At 36.6% G+C, this 15,787-nt stretch overlaps 1 protein-coding gene across 7 annotated transcripts in view; it reads left to right on the top strand.

The window, feature by feature from the left end:
* Rgs7 (regulator of G protein signaling 7) overlaps positions 1-15,787 on the top strand; it is a 440,139-nt gene that overhangs the window by 359,700 nt on the left and 64,652 nt on the right. For all 7 annotated transcript variants that reach the window (XM_063239888.1, XM_063239887.1, XM_063239889.1 and 4 more), the window contains 3 exons: positions 8,719-8,783; positions 10,206-10,282; positions 10,390-10,471. In XM_063239888.1, coding sequence (XP_063095958.1) covers positions 8,719-8,783; positions 10,206-10,282; positions 10,390-10,471 — 224 coding nt within the window. The remainder of the gene's footprint in view (positions 1-8,718; positions 8,784-10,205; positions 10,283-10,389; positions 10,472-15,787) is intronic.

Genomic DNA, 15,787 nt, shown 5'->3' with positions numbered 1-15,787 from the left:
CCAGTTATACCATGAGTTTCTTACCTGGAGGCTATGATAAACCTTATCAAGTAGACGTTAGCAAATCTGGAATCATCAAATAGTGAAAGATTGAAATAATTTTTAAGAGAGGTTAAGAAAGCAATGTGTCTGAAACCGTACAAGCTATTACAGGTCATTAAACTCACATATATTAGGAATAAGTCAAACTTTCAGGGTAAACTTTTTGTTAGTGTATGTCAGTGCTATTTAATTACATTCATCCAGGGGCCTTGGTACATATACATACTGTATGTTAATCTTGCATCTTAATCATTTTTACTTTGCCCTAAAATAAAGGTAGCTTACTGGTCTATTTTGCTTCTTTGGCAGTTTAAGCAGTTACGCTATGGTAATGGACACAAAATCTATAATTTAATTTATGGATGAATTGTAGAGCTGGGTGAAAATACGTGAAGATTCACAACAGCTGTAATGGCTTTTTGGTTTGAAAATAACATTCTAAGGAATGGGGAAAATAGATGCATGTGGGAAATGAGCCTTAGCCCACAGGAGCTCCTGCTCCTTTCAGCAGTGTCTGGGGTCAGTTGGGACTTTCCCTCCCTGGCCCACCTTCGTGTATTATGTGTCATAAGAATCTGCAAGCTCCACAAAGACCCAAGAACCCCATCACTGCCTACTTACTATTTCTGTGGCCTTGGGAGGGACTCTCCTCCCTGGGTTTCACCATTTCTGTCAATTAATAAAGGTAATGATACCTTCTTTCTGTGATAGCTGATTCAAGCTCTGGACTGATAATGCATGTGAGCAGCTTATTACAGAGCAGAACCATAGTAGGCTAGTGACAGAATCATGAAATAATATTTCCTTTTCCTTCAGGAAGAACAGAGACCCCATTCTTATTATTTCCAAACTTACAGTTCCAAGCTATGATGCCAGAGATGTCTGCAAGGGGTTCTTTGTCCCAAAGCACTGAGCCTTCCAAGAGAGCAAATGATTTCCATAGTCCTGGTCCTCAGTTTCTACAGAAAGCTTTCTGTCCCAACTTTTCAAGGTTTATGATCCCATGTAGTAACCAATTCCTACACCTACTCCACATTAACACAGTAATGAATATAAGTTAGCAAAATAATTAAAAATCATTTTTGTAATCTTATCTCTAGTTGTTTTTGTCTATGAATGTTTCATTTCCCTTGCAGTTAATTAAGGTTTGAGTTGCTGTTGAGACATCAGTTTTTTAAAAATTAAATTCTCTGCATTATCTTTATTCTGTAATTTTTCATTGCTTTAAGTGCACTGCAAGTGTACAAATCTTAAAATAAATGATAGATTTTAAGTACTCTATTGACATTAAATTTAATGTGGCTTCATTTGAAAAATTATTTTGGAACCCCTGTTTTTAAAGATAGTTATCTTTTACAGTGAAATGAGGGATAATTTCAGCATATATATATATATATATATATATATTTGAAGTCTCATAGCTGAAAGTTTTAAAGAAATTCATTTAATGCAGATCTAATTACAAAATATAGTTGGATTTAGAGGAGATATGAGTAACAACTAATAGAATGTAATTCCTAGGATTTTGCTGTGATTATTTCCTACTCTCCTGCACAGAATAAAAAGAAAAGAGTAAGAGCAAATTAGACTGGATACAAGTCTTTACAGGAGAACGGACATTAGAGAACGGTCCCACATACCTCTTATTTGAAAGATTAACATTTTTCTGGAATCACTAGAATGTCGCTATATGGAAAGGATATGGTGATATCACACTTACGGTTTCTTAAGAAATTACGGAAGCTTTTCCAAATTGGATGAAATCTTGGCCAACCCATTAGTGATTCCTGATACCCGCATATAAGAGTTGGAGAAATGAGTAAGTCATGGGAGGGCAGAAAATGTGCCCCCCTTGCCCCAGCTTGGATCAAAGATTTTTAGCCTTGAACATGTCACCAGAAGGGAGAGCCTTGTCCCTGTCCTCGATTCACAAATCAGCAGGGGCTCTCTGACATTTGGGAGGAACCAGAACAGCAGTGCAGCAGCATCCTTGAGGAGCCCCTGGAACTGCTGGTGAACAGCTGTAACAGTAAACTGGGACCAGCACACTTGTTCTCCCAACCCACATGACCAAGGCAGCAGACTGTCTCCAAGCAAATGGGCAAACAACTGGGAGACCAGAGGTAAGAAGGGAGGCCAGCATAGGGAAGAGTCACCGCTTTTAGGAGATCTGAGCCTTGGTAGAATCATTTCAACAAATATAGAAGCACAAGCTATGCAAAAAGAGATATTTCTAGCTTTAGTTTTGCAAGACATTGTCTTTCTCTGTATTCGCTTTAGTATCTACCTAAGTGCAATAAAATATGGTTACTAAATGGAATGTGAGTATAATAATTAATGTAAAGTGTACAATAAATTGAAGTCATTAAAAGATCTTATGGTGACTGAAGAGAGTCTTCCTATGCTAATTTCTTCATCATTTATGGAGATAGACATTAGGAACTTATATATATATATTATATATATATATATATATTATATATATATATATTATATATATATATTATATATATATATATAAGTTCATATATATATATATATATGATTGATTTGAAGACATAAGAATGGCCAGTAATGGGAAGGGTATCAAAGTTTGTTAGTCCTGAATTACTAACGTTGGAATTAAGGAAACTCCTTCTATGTAACAAAAAATAGTAGAAAATGCAGGAATAGAATGTGAGAGAAGGAGGGAGGGGAAAAAAGACAGACAACGAGCTAGAGACAGAAAAAGAAACAGATCCCTGAGAAAGGAAAACTGAACAATTGTTATAAGACTGAATGGACATACTTAAATTCATTTATTAAAAGAACAAGTATTTAATTTTATGATTTATGTTTTAAAAGAACAACTCTGTGATTGCTTTGCTGTCTCCCTAGTGGGTAAAGAGGGTTCGAGGCATACTCATTTCTAAGCTTTCTGGAATTTGCCTACAAGCATTGAAAGGTGCACATTGACTAAGTAATAGTACTTTTAGGAAAAGAGCAATTTATAAAAGCTAATGATGCATGCATATATATATACATATATTTACAGAAGGATCAGGAGGTAATAGCAAGCTGATGGTTATAACCCAATGTCCAACAATAAGGGCTTAGTTAAATAAATTACAGTACGTCTCACCCATAAAATAATATTATTAAGTATTACAGAAAAGTGCTTAGTGAAATGAAATGTTAGCCACAGTGTAGCATTAAACAAAATGCTTATAAGAGGGTATACACTGTAGAGTTGAGTCACATTTAAAGTAGCTATATGTATATAGATTTTTTTCAAAGAGAGATATCCATGTGCATGTCAGTAGTGTAAATGTAAGAGAAGAAATCCAGAGGCAAAATAATGACTATAGTGACTTTATAGTGATATGTTTCCTTTTATATTTATATGTTTTTTTCCTGTTGTGTCTGACCATTCATAGTGAGGGATTTAAAGGTTTTGAATATTTCAGCACTTTAGGTAAATCATGTTGTACACATTGATTGAGTGATAGTCTTATATTTCCTTGAATGTCTTATATCTCCTTGAATAGTCTTATATCTCCTTTTCCTTTCTCTGTTATGTTCCTCTTTTCCATGGCATGGGTGTATGGGCTTTCCCATTATTTCCATGTGTCATTTTCCCAGAAGAACAAGTATTACAGCCACAGTCATAAATGTCTCCAGGCTTTATTACTCACTGTCAGACTCTTTCCAGAGATTTCTCCTGTTTACCTGCCCAGCAGCAACACCATTTCACTCTCTTCCTGTGGGAATAGCTTGTTCTCACTATAATATCTTTGCCATTCAGCTGAGTAGAATATGACTTGTGTATCCAGACGTTAACGTGGAAATGCACCCACACTGTTGTGTTCAAACTGCACTGCAGTAAAATACAAATGATCATAATTACTTGCTTTTAGCTCACATTGAGCAAGGCAAAACAGTGGCTTGAGGACAGATTTTGCAACTGTTTGGATGTAGAAGGGTTATTTGCTCCCACCAGCTTCAAGAGAAGGATGCTGGGGGGGCCTGTCTCTCAGCTCCTCTTCTGTGAGAGACCTTAAAGGTTTGCTGAGAATGCTTGACAGAAGTCATATGTCAAGGGTAGGAACATATTGACCATAAAGCTCCAGGCCACAGAATTGTAGAAAGCAAGAGACAAGTTGTCAGGCCATCGATGGAAAAGTTAAAAAGGAGATAGATATGCTCTGTGGCCTTCACTCAAGGCAAAGAACGTGTGAATACTTCCTTAGACATGACCTAACCCTGGTGTAAGAAACAGTCTTGTCCCAGAGGATAGCCTATACAGCATCCTACACATACATATGACCCTACAACCCAAGGTCATAACAGTGGTCATTTCATCCCTCAGAGGGATGAAACTGGAAGCATTTTTCCACAGAAAAATGCTTCCAAATTATTCCACAGATAAAATCCACAGAAAATTACCATGAAAAAAAGGTAATAAATTTTCAGCTTCTACGAGTCCATGGTGCTGTCAAGCAAGCAAGAAAGCAAATCACTTATGTAAATGATGAGCCAAGACCTGAGTAGACATTTCTTGAAATACATACAAATGCCCAAAAAGATACGTGAAATGGTGCCTAGCATCATTCTTCTTTGGTAAATGCAAACCAGAGCCACAGTGAGATAGCACCTCACAACTCTAAGAATGACTTCCATCCAAAAGGGGAAAAAGAAATGTTTGATAAAAATGTTAAGAAAACAAAATCCCTTCTGACTTATGGTGAGAATGTATTGTAGAATTAGTGTAGCCATTATGGAAAGCAGTAGAGCAGTCCTTCACATAATTAAAAATAGACCTGCTTTATGACCTATCAATTCTTCTACTGGGTATTATCAAAAAGGATTGAAATCAGAATGTCAGAGAGATAATCTGCTTTCCATATTCACTGCAGCAGTATTCCCAGTGATGGAGATAATGAAATCAACAACCTAAGTATCAATAGATGACTGGATAAAGGAAATTTAGCACATAAACACAATGGAATACTATTTGCCCTTTAAAATGATGAAATTGTATAAATCATAACATGGGTAAACCTGGAAGATATTATGTTAAGTGAGACAAGACAGACATAGAAGACAGATACTATGTGATCTCAATCGTGCGTGAAATCTAAAACAAAAATTCTAAAAACAAGTTGATCTCATAGATGGGATGAAAGTTACAGAGCCTATGGGCAGGGATCAGAAAACACGTTGGATAGCAGATAAAATGTTTTAATTAAGAGGAGTAAGTTCTGCAGATGTAATCTACAGCATGGTGACAGCAGTTAACATGCATGCTTACAAACTGCTAAGAGAATAGATTTTAAATGTTCTCATCACTAAAACATGTAAGGATATAAAGTGGTAGATATATTTATTTTATTTAGTCATATATCCAAGCCAAGATCTGAATACATATATCCAAATATAACATTGTGCAACATAAACTTATCTGTCATGTATTTAAAAAATAAACAGAAATTATAATTCAATTACTTACCAGATTCACCTTGTATTTGCACAGTTTTTCAAGTTATGGATCAAATATCCTAACGATTTATGCCAGTGAAGAAAAAAAAATGCTTTCCTTTACTCTCCTTCATCCCTATACTGCAACTCCAGAAGGATTAGAAGCATTTTTTTGGCGGTTCTTGGGGAAGGAGGAGCAGAAAAGCTAGGTGGAGAAAGTAACACCTATGCTTTTATCCCTCTCAGGGTGGATTGAGGAGAAAACCTCAGCCTTAAACTAAGCTTGGCGTTTTGGTTGGAGTTTGTTACTTGAGGTGGACATTTGCAGTAACTCTGAACTTTTTGAAATGCTGAATAATGAACAACCAAATTGTAGAAATTGCCTGAATTTTTAAATTCAAGAAGAGAGAAAGAATTATCCTACACAACAAACATCATAAAATTGTTTTTAAATAGAATTGTATCATGGCAGACAAGTTTCATTTACATTGCTTGGGTTATAAGTTGGATATCTCATGTCTTTTCCATACTTGGGTATTGGGATCTTGGTGATATTTTTGCTGATGTGTGTGGCTGATCTGTGTGGCATAATAAAGCACTTTTATTGTGGACATCAATGTTTTCACAGAGGCTGCTGTGCCTCATTGACTTAGGAAGTTAAAGGACATACCTAATGCCAGCATTCACTTTCTATTTAATTTCTATTCAAGTAGAGATGTTATATAGAAACTTTTACTTTTTCACCTGAATTCCAGGGCCCCCTTGAATCAAATTCTGTGCTTTTATCACCCAATGGTTTAAGCAAGATTAGCACATGAGGACTTTTCAAGCTTTCTTTTTCATAGTGTCAGAATCTCTTGTGAAATTACTTGTTTATTTGATCCTACCAAGCTCTCAAAGTTGTCTCATTATGAGTCTCCTACTGCAGAACACATGTTTAAACTTGGATTTGAAGTCCTCAATGATAGGAAATATTTAAAATAAAACCACAGAAATGCTTTTGGTTAAATTGACGTTTTCAGTATATTGCAGAAAGTATTCCAGGGCTGTTTCTTAACCTACATCCGTACATATACATCCATATACAACACTTTCATTGCCAAAATAAGTAAGGGTCACAGCTGCCAAAACACCTAGACCGTATTACATTTGCAGTTGAATCCTAACTGGAATCCATATCTTCTACCTCCTGCACGTCTTCCTCAGTGCTGGTATTCCCTGCTGATAAGGAATAAAGGTTCTGTCTTTATCGGTCAGCGTGCTACGACTTTGTCTACTCTCCACTGCTGAGGGTTGGGTCTTTAAACAAATTGGCTCTGTCTTCAACAGCATCTAGATTATTCTCTACTCTGCTAAACTAGACTTTTATCTTTTTATCTCTTTACCAAATAATCTAGTAAATATTTACAAAGACTTTATCCGTTGAGTTAGTTACTTCTAAATAGCTCCTCCTGAAAATGTCCTGTTCATTCATATAGTTATTTCACTCACTCAACAAATATATGTGAAACTTTTACACCGCACCTGGTACTCTCTGTCTACACTTTTACTGTTTTCCTAGTTAATTTTCTAACATCATGGGATACTTATATTACAGAATGCACTATCTCTGTGAGCACAGAATCAAAAACTAATTTAAAAACACCTCTCCCCACTCCTGTTATGACTTACTAGTTTACCTACTGAGTTTTAGAAATGTTTCCCAAAGGGAGACCGATGTCGGAAGGAACAAAGATGACCAGAACTGATAAACGGAGAACAGCACAGTGACAGAGGAAATCTGGCTGATGAAATGCTAAGCAGGGCTTGAGATTTGATTAAAGGTAATTCTAGAGGAAATCTGATTTTTTTAAAATTAGAGATTTTAAAGAAGATTTAATCTTTCTCTTACTGAAAAGACTCCCTCATGGATAATGCACATATAGTGCAGTTTGTTATAGTACCTGTTGAGAATATCTTATTATTCTGTTAGAATTACAGAGGCATCTACAGAAAGAGTCCTTTCAGGAGTGATGGTAACAATGAGAATATTAACATACTGAATCATTTTTAGTTTTGAAGTTCAGTTTTTGAAAATTACTAATGGTAGTAAAAAAATAACATAAATGGTAAATTGTAGAATGATTTGTTCTGATACAAGGTTCTTGCATTTGTAGTTATAGTAGCATCATTCTGTGATTGCTTTGACCCTCATACAAGAAACCTTAGGGACTAGAAATTGAGAAAATAGCATCTGCATTTGCATTTCCTGTGCATTATTTTTCTCAGGGATACAAATTAGACTTCTTTATCCAAAACTAAGGCTAATAAAATTTAATGCAAAGATGGTATTTATAAGCATCTTCACAGAGCTAGCTTTACAGAAAGTAGTATTTAACATGCTTAACCAGTGGACTTAGCATCTAGAATAAATTTATATTGGATTTCACTAACTCAAACATCATTTAATGGAAAAGTATTAAGGATATTCAAGAAATTGGAACACTACCAGAAGACCTTTGTGTCCTAATATCACAAATCACCTGGGTACCCTGAAGTAATTAAATACATTTATTTGATGGCATTGCTGCTGTCACCATCTTCTTCTGCCTCTGTCACCTGTCAAGGCTGTGCCAAGATGCCTTTATATGGCAGCCATGGGGACTGAGTTCTCAGGACAACGGAAGGAGAGGAAGGTATTTTAGCTAAATGAGACGTTTTATTACCCTTTTTCTAGCAGCAAAGTACTTGGCTGATTATTGGCTCTTGTGAAGGAGTATGACAAAGATGTCAAGAAGGATCAATTTTACATTAGCAGGTCCTTGAAGTTGACAGCAGAGTCTAAAAACAATTGAATATGCCAATAGTGATTCTTTCTTCATATAATTCCCTTTCAAGAAATATTTTCACTAGTGTGTCTAGATTTTTACATTTAACTCATGTCCTTTTAAAGAGATTTTATCCCTACTTATTGTTCAGGATGCTAAAATTATGACAACCACTTAAAGAAACAGTTGCCAAATTGTTTAAGATGTCTACTTACTTTGCCGTCATAAATTCTACTATGTTTGAATTTCAGTAATGCTGCTCTGTCTTTAAAAAGGCACCATTTTCTATAGAATAGAAAATTGCAACTTGGGAGGGGGAGGACCGTTGTCTTGGTTTGCAATGCTGTATTTTTATTTATAGCGCCTCTGTGTCAAGCAGGTGAAAATGACTGATTCTGTTTTTACCTTTCAGCGGTTTACCTCTGCAAGAGAACAATGCAAAACAAAGCAAGGCTAGAGCTAGCAGATTATGAAGCTGTAAGTACCAAGGACTTTCTGGGAAAGAGAGAGAAAACGAAAGGGAATAACGTTGCTGGTCATCTCTGGCACGCTGCCCATTAACTTTGTGCATTTATGAATCATCAGGGTCAATATCAATGGATCAAGTGGCACAATGGCTTAAAAAGTCCTTGAGTGCTTCCTTCTCCTCTTCATTTACATTAAAGATGATGAAATACTGAGCGCATTTTCTCAGTGTAGGAGGGGAAAGCTCATCCTATTTCCTAACATTGACTTAACTTAAAGATTCCAGACAAATATACCAGTAGGTATTAGGTGTGGTGGTGCAGGTCCATCATCCCAGCTACTTAGGAGGCTGGAGCAGGAGAATGACAAGGTTGAGTTCAATCTGGACAATTTAGTAAGACCCTGTCACAAAATAAAAACCAAAAGGGTTAGGAATGTGACTCAGTAGTAGAATGTTCTGTTGTTTACTCCCAGTACAACACCCACAACAAAAAGGAAATACCCAGACAATGAGAATGATAATCATTTTCACTGAAAACATGGTTTTTGCTAAACCTTCAGGTTGACCACCAAGGGCATATGAAACAGCTGGGTATAATTTGAACAAATGGCTGCTGTGTTGGTTGTGTTTTGCTGAATTCAAACCACCATGTAGCAATGGGACTTGGCTATAAAAGGTTTATGTTCATTGCCAAGACCTGAGTGCACTGATTAAATCATCACTATGTGTGCATTGTTTTCCTGTGTCTACATAAGTGGGCACAGACAAATCCAAGAGCTTTGCCTTGAGCATTTTTTCTCATATGAGGTAACTTAGGTATTTAGCATATACTGGGTTTAATATTTGACTACATATTGAATTTAGTTATCTTCTCTAACGTAAGTCGTTCTTAAAAATCAATACGTTGTTTATTTCTGTTTCTTCTAAGACTGTTGTATCAGGCATCTTTTCCATTGCTGGAACCAAATACTAGACATACACAATTTAAAGGAAAAAGATTTATTTTTCTCATCGTTCAGAGGATGCACTTCATGGTCTACTGACTTCAAGACAGGGACGTCATTGTGGAAAGATAGCAGTACAGTATAACATTTTAGTTCTTGACTGGAAGTAGAGTACAGGGACAGCGCCAGAAAAAAAAGAGCCAGAGACCAGCTATAGTGCTTGAGTTCACACCTCTACGACCCAGATAGACACCGGCAAGTGAGCTCTCTGATACCTCAGCTCTGAAACCAATTATGTTGACAATCCAGTTTAACTGTCACGACCGCTGCAGCTGAATTACTGAGCATGCTTGTCATTTAGAACCAGACCATACTTATTACATTAGAAATTCTGTATTTGTCTCCTTCACAAATCCATATGGTAAAGAAGCTGTCAGAAAACTGTAAAGATGAGCACCACAGTGTCTTCACCTGTGGCTTTTCTTTCAGGAGAGCCTGGCCAGGCTGCAGAGAGCTTTTGCCCGGAAATGGGAGTTCATTTTTATGCAAGCAGAAGCTCAAGCAAAGTGAGTCCTTGTGAGTCTTTTGGAAGAATTGTTTCACGTTGTGACCTTTTGTCTATAGTGACACTCTACTTAACTCTACTTATTCTTGGTTGTTGTGATGTTGACAGAGTGGACAAGAAGAGAGACAAAATTGAAAGGAAGATCCTCGATAGCCAAGAGAGAGCCTTCTGGGATGTGCACAGACCTGTGGTGAGCAAACGCATCTATGTCCTCCAGATTTCTGTTCCCAGTTGTGACACATGAGGGTGCTCTGAGAGTAGGGAAAGGCTGGGATTCTCTACCACACATCTCACACTTCGGAGTGTGCGTTAAGTGAATTTTCCACTTTCAGTAAGATGATTGCACTTCAATAGTGTTGTTTACTTTATGAAAATATGCATCTTTCCACCACGACATCACTTGCCCACTTGGTTTTGACATTTGAAGTGCTTGGTACTACTATAAACACTTAAAAGAAAAATGCAATAATAAAGCAGTTTTATGGCTTACTGTTTACATTTTTGGTTATATAGTGAATAGATAAGTCAAACATTTGTTTTTCTTTTTTTAAAAAGTGTTAATCACCTATTGATGACTCTCACAGACAAACATTTTAAGTAGTCTTGAATTCAAAATTACTTTTAATGTTGTAGCATCAGATCTTAATATACTTTTTTTCTTCGTTAATAACATTACATTGTTTGCCTCTGTGTGACAAATACTGTATCCAGTTAATTAATTAATATCAGAAAACTTCATTGGAAGTACAAAACCAGGTTATGAACATTGTAAAATAGCATGTCTTGTCTTACATTTATTTCTGTTTCGATGCAATGTTTTTTTCTTCTATCAATTTTAAATAGACTAGGTAGTAGATAATAATATTTGCATAAATATTACTAAGATAAACAATAGGTTTACAAAATGAGAGATCATTAAGAAAAATCACTTAGGGATACCTAAAAATTTTCCTGTCAACTTAGACTAAAATAGACTTCAAATGTTTGTTTGTATGTATGTTTCAATTTCAAATAGCAAAGCAATTGTTAATTTCTATTTTAAATTTGCTCTTTTCAGTTCTTTCAAGATAGAATAGAGGCTGGGGGTGGTGGCACACTCCTGTAGCCCCAGCACTTGAGAGGCTGAGGTTGCAAGTTGGAGAACAACCTGAGTTACAAAGTGAGCCCAAGGTCATCCTGAATTGCATAGTGAGACCCAGTCTCAAAAAGACAAAAATAAATAAATAAATAAGCACTAACTGACTTTTCTATTCAAAATTCAGTTTGAGTTTTATTACTCATATTGAAAAAAAGATGAAGTCTCACACAGCTTTTGCAAGAATACAAAGTAGGACTTTTACTTGTGTGTTTGTTTTAACCAGCCTCTGGAAACCATTCAATATATCATGTTACCATGTATCCCTCATTATGCTTCCTGAATAGCTGGTGGCCCATGTGTAGCCTCACAGAGTTTACATGACGCATGTCTTCCTGGTAACCTAATAGAACTTCCAGCTCCTTGGCTCCTCTGGCCGCCCACTGCCTTTGCATACTCAAGCTTTCAGAATGTGAAAACTAGTCACAACTGTCCCTCTGCTCATTTGCCTAAGGACTCAGCCTTTATGCAATCCTGGTAGAAACAAGCAGAATCTGCCTACATTTTCTCTCTCTCTCTTTCTCTCTCTCTCTCTCTCTCTCTCTCTCTCTCTCTCTCTCTCTCTCTCTCTAATGGGAGTCAGGTTCCTGTCCCTCTCTTCCTTCCTGAATCAGCAAGGTGCACAATGAGTGTCCTCCAAGTCCCTGCCACATCCCTTACAAGGCTTCCAAGTAGGAGGTCAACCCAAGGAAAGCAAACTTCAGAAGTCACCCAAAAGGCATTAGTTGCATCTCCCTTATTCAATTTACTTTTTTGGGGGTGGGGGAGAGGAGACCAGGGATTGAACTCACAACCTCATGCTTGCCACGCAAGTGCTTATGCTGCAGAGCTAAATCCCGACTCTCCCTTATTCAATTTAAAGACACCTATGAGAAGCCGTATATCATCTACCATGACAGGCAAAACTGTCGATTATTTTCTAGAGGTTCTTCAGGTTGTCTGTGTGCTTTTGAGAATCGCATTCACTTCAATCAACTTTGCCTTCAATGGTTTATTTTTCTTAAACTTTCACTACTTTACAAGCTTTACCTACTGGCAGATTTAAAATTTCAACATTTGAAAGTGGTCTGAGATGTTCATGAAATGCCAACACTTGTCTGGAGGCCATGTCTGTTGCACAGCTCTTTTTATCTTGGTTTTAGCCTTCTGAGTCCTTAGTGAGGACCACTTAGTGAGCTAAACGATAAAGATGACGCGGATGGGCCTTCAACCTCAAAAATCTTTGAATGTTTGTTTCCTCGGTCGGATACATAAGGTATACCTTTCTTCATTGTGGTCAGTTAATAATTAATAATTATTTTCTGAGATAACAAAGTAAAGTGGATAGGAAATAAAGTGGATAATGAATAGGAAAAAGCAACAATATTTATGATAATTCCCAAGAGACTCTTGCTTTACATTCCTCTCTAGAAATAAATTCTGCAGCTATTGTAATCAGCCTTAAATAAATATATTTAGACATGAAATCCTATACTGCAGAGTTAACGTGGAATAGGCATTCCAGTAACTGGGTTTTTCCTTCATGGCCGGTCCTGCTGTGGCAGTTATTGGAAGAATCTTTCTGCCCTGTGGTTGTCATCTTGTTAAATTTAATATCTTCTAGACAGGATCAGTGAAGCCAGGTTTTGCATTCTAATGTCAAATGATGCCTCCTGAGAAATGTAGAACCCTAACTGGATGCAGGTAAATACAAGACAGGGTCTGCTGTACAGAGGCTGAGCCTGGTGCAGCCCAGGGCCACTATTGCACACACACTCCCCTGTGGAGTGCAGGAAACAGTCATCTTGTATTATCTTCCAGCTTTCATCTATCAGCCAAAGGCTAGTAGCCATAGCAGATGGGAGACCTACTACAGAGTGGGAAGCAGTGGGTTTTGCAGCAAGGAAAGTTATCTACTATGCCTAACTTGCATACTGTAATTATCTGTCTTCTGAGATTTAGAAGTCTCATTTAGAAAATGGAAATATACTTTTCTTTGCCGTGTAATGAACATTCAAAGAGCTTGGATGCATTAAGAGCAGCTGGCTTACTATTTGGCATGTGGATAACAAATGTGTACTTCAGTTTTGAAGGGATGCATGCAGTATCCCCAAATTGGGTAGTGCAAGAAAAATGGAATCTCACCAGATACAGTAAATGTGACATCAGCATTTAGTCACTTTCAAAAATGTCTGTACATCAAGCAGAATGCAATCACAGTGAATTACAACCTTCCTTTATATCCAGAGGTCTCAACAAAAATAATTTCTGACAACACTTCCCTGCCTCCAGCCTTATGATTCTGTCTGTTCTTTGGGCAGGGGGGAGTACCTTGTGTAAAATGGGCTGATTTGATCTGAGATGATCATGGTGCTAATCTCTAATCTGTTGGCATTTTCTCTCTCTCTCTCTCTCTCTCTCTCTCTCTCTCTCTCTCTCTCTCATTCTGTTTGTATTTTTGAGCTCTTCAATTTTATTTATGCTTTTTCCCCTAGGTATTTATTTTGGAAATGAGACTTTGCCCCATAGATTGAGACAATGCAAGAATCACCGCAGAGTGGCTCTTCTTGATGAACTTTAATGAGTTAGATTGTGTTGACCGTTTAAAAAGACACTCTATGGAAGTTCTTGAGCTGTACAAGGATGATGTTTGTCCTCATTTTTTTAATTTAAATGTATCTGTACTGGAGCTACCTTCCAATGGAATGATTAGTCTCTGTTTCCTTGAAAAGCTGAATTGAAACTCATGAAACAGACCATGGTCACCCTTCCCATAATATGCATTATCATGTAGTGATACTATTGACTGACTCTGTGTTAGTATGTTCCAGACATTGTAGTAAGACCTGCAATCACTGCAAAGTGATTAAAATACAGTCGTGACTGCTAAAACTCACAATCCAGTGGAAGCATTTTAAGGGCATGGCACTAATACATCATGAGATATGTGTGACTACGTCAGTTACTTTGTGGAATGTTCATGGGTTTTTATATGATTTGGGCGTGTACATAGTTGCTGGTGTGAAGCAAGAATTAAAGGCAAAAAGTAGTGTGGCTCCAGGCAGAGGAAGTGGCTGAAGAAAGAATGATCTCGTAGCTTTATACCTTCATCCTTCACAAGGAAGTCATAAGTACTTACCTACATTCCACAAATGATAGATCTGTTTATAGGTATGTTGTGATATGATTTATTTGTGGTTTTCAAGTACTGTTTCCATTCCTTTGGAAATTCTCAAAAGTCCAGATTTCAGCACATCTTGCAAACACTGTAAGCTCTGACCTTTGTACTCAACGACCTTGCAGATAACACCTGTCAGGGGAGGTTATATACTACACATGCTAATGAAAAAGCTTCTTAAAGCTTAGAACTATCTAAAATCTTTGCCAGCTTCCAATAATAGAAAAGGTAAATTCAAGTAGAGATTGGAAATAATGATACAGAAATAGAGTGTAGAAAAGACAGTATTTGGATAAAGAATTAAATTAGTAATTTTAGAGTTCCAGCATTGAATAAGAATTAGATCACCATCTTTTTTTTACCCCAACTCATTAGTTTATGGATGAATGCATGCTAAATATTCAATGAAAACTTCATGAATAAAAATACTTAAGAGAGAAATGGAAATATCTTTCATAAGAATGTTCCAAATAAAATAATAACTACCTAGCTCTTCCTCATTTCAAGTTTTCAAGTTAAGCAAACACTAATTGCAAAATTATGAAAATACATGATTTACTTATGCCTTTCACAGCCAATGCTTTTTATCGTCTGTATTAGCATTTTACAGTGGTTTCACTGAAATTCCTCAGAGCACATACTTTGAAATTTGTTACACTGTGGTCTTTTTAAAGAGCGGAGGTTTTGTCTAAAATTCCCTAAAACTAAGCATAACATTTTGTAACCCACAATGTAATGCAAAATTTGGAGTGTTAGGACAGGGTAGAAATCTTGGATTTTCAAAGGATTTTGCAGACATTGAAGGTATGTTTGTTTAAGAGCATCATGAATATGCCAATAAGACATCCAGACAGAGTTCTTGTCAGTAATTATAGACACAGGACCAAAGTTTGCAAGATGTTTTGGGATACAGAATTAATTTTTAAACTTATTAAGTTAAAGGTAACCAAGCCCTGATGCAGAACCTGTTTGTCAGAAGAAAGCATGAGGGTCAAAGAAGAGTTGCTATCGATGGGTAGTCTCTTGTCTTTCTTCTTCCTTGATGATAGTCCCATGACTCCAGAAAAAGTATTTAAACTCCCTGCAATCTTTCTTTTCACTTCAAATAAATCAATATGAAATATTTTGGTGAAACAAATATATGTGGAGAGTATGAAATAAAAACTGATAGTAACGCAATGAGAAATAGATGAATAGGTCATTATATTTGAAGA

Source organism: Cavia porcellus, unplaced genomic scaffold (assembly GCF_034190915.1).
Source record: "Cavia porcellus strain 051 isolate PalLab524CR breed Dunkin Hartley unplaced genomic scaffold, mCavPor4.1 scaffold_29, whole genome shotgun sequence".
Classification (NCBI taxonomy): domain Eukaryota; kingdom Metazoa; phylum Chordata; class Mammalia; order Rodentia; family Caviidae; genus Cavia; species Cavia porcellus.
The sequence above is the reverse complement of the archived record's forward strand: the minus strand, read 5'-3'. Positions and strand labels throughout refer to the sequence as shown.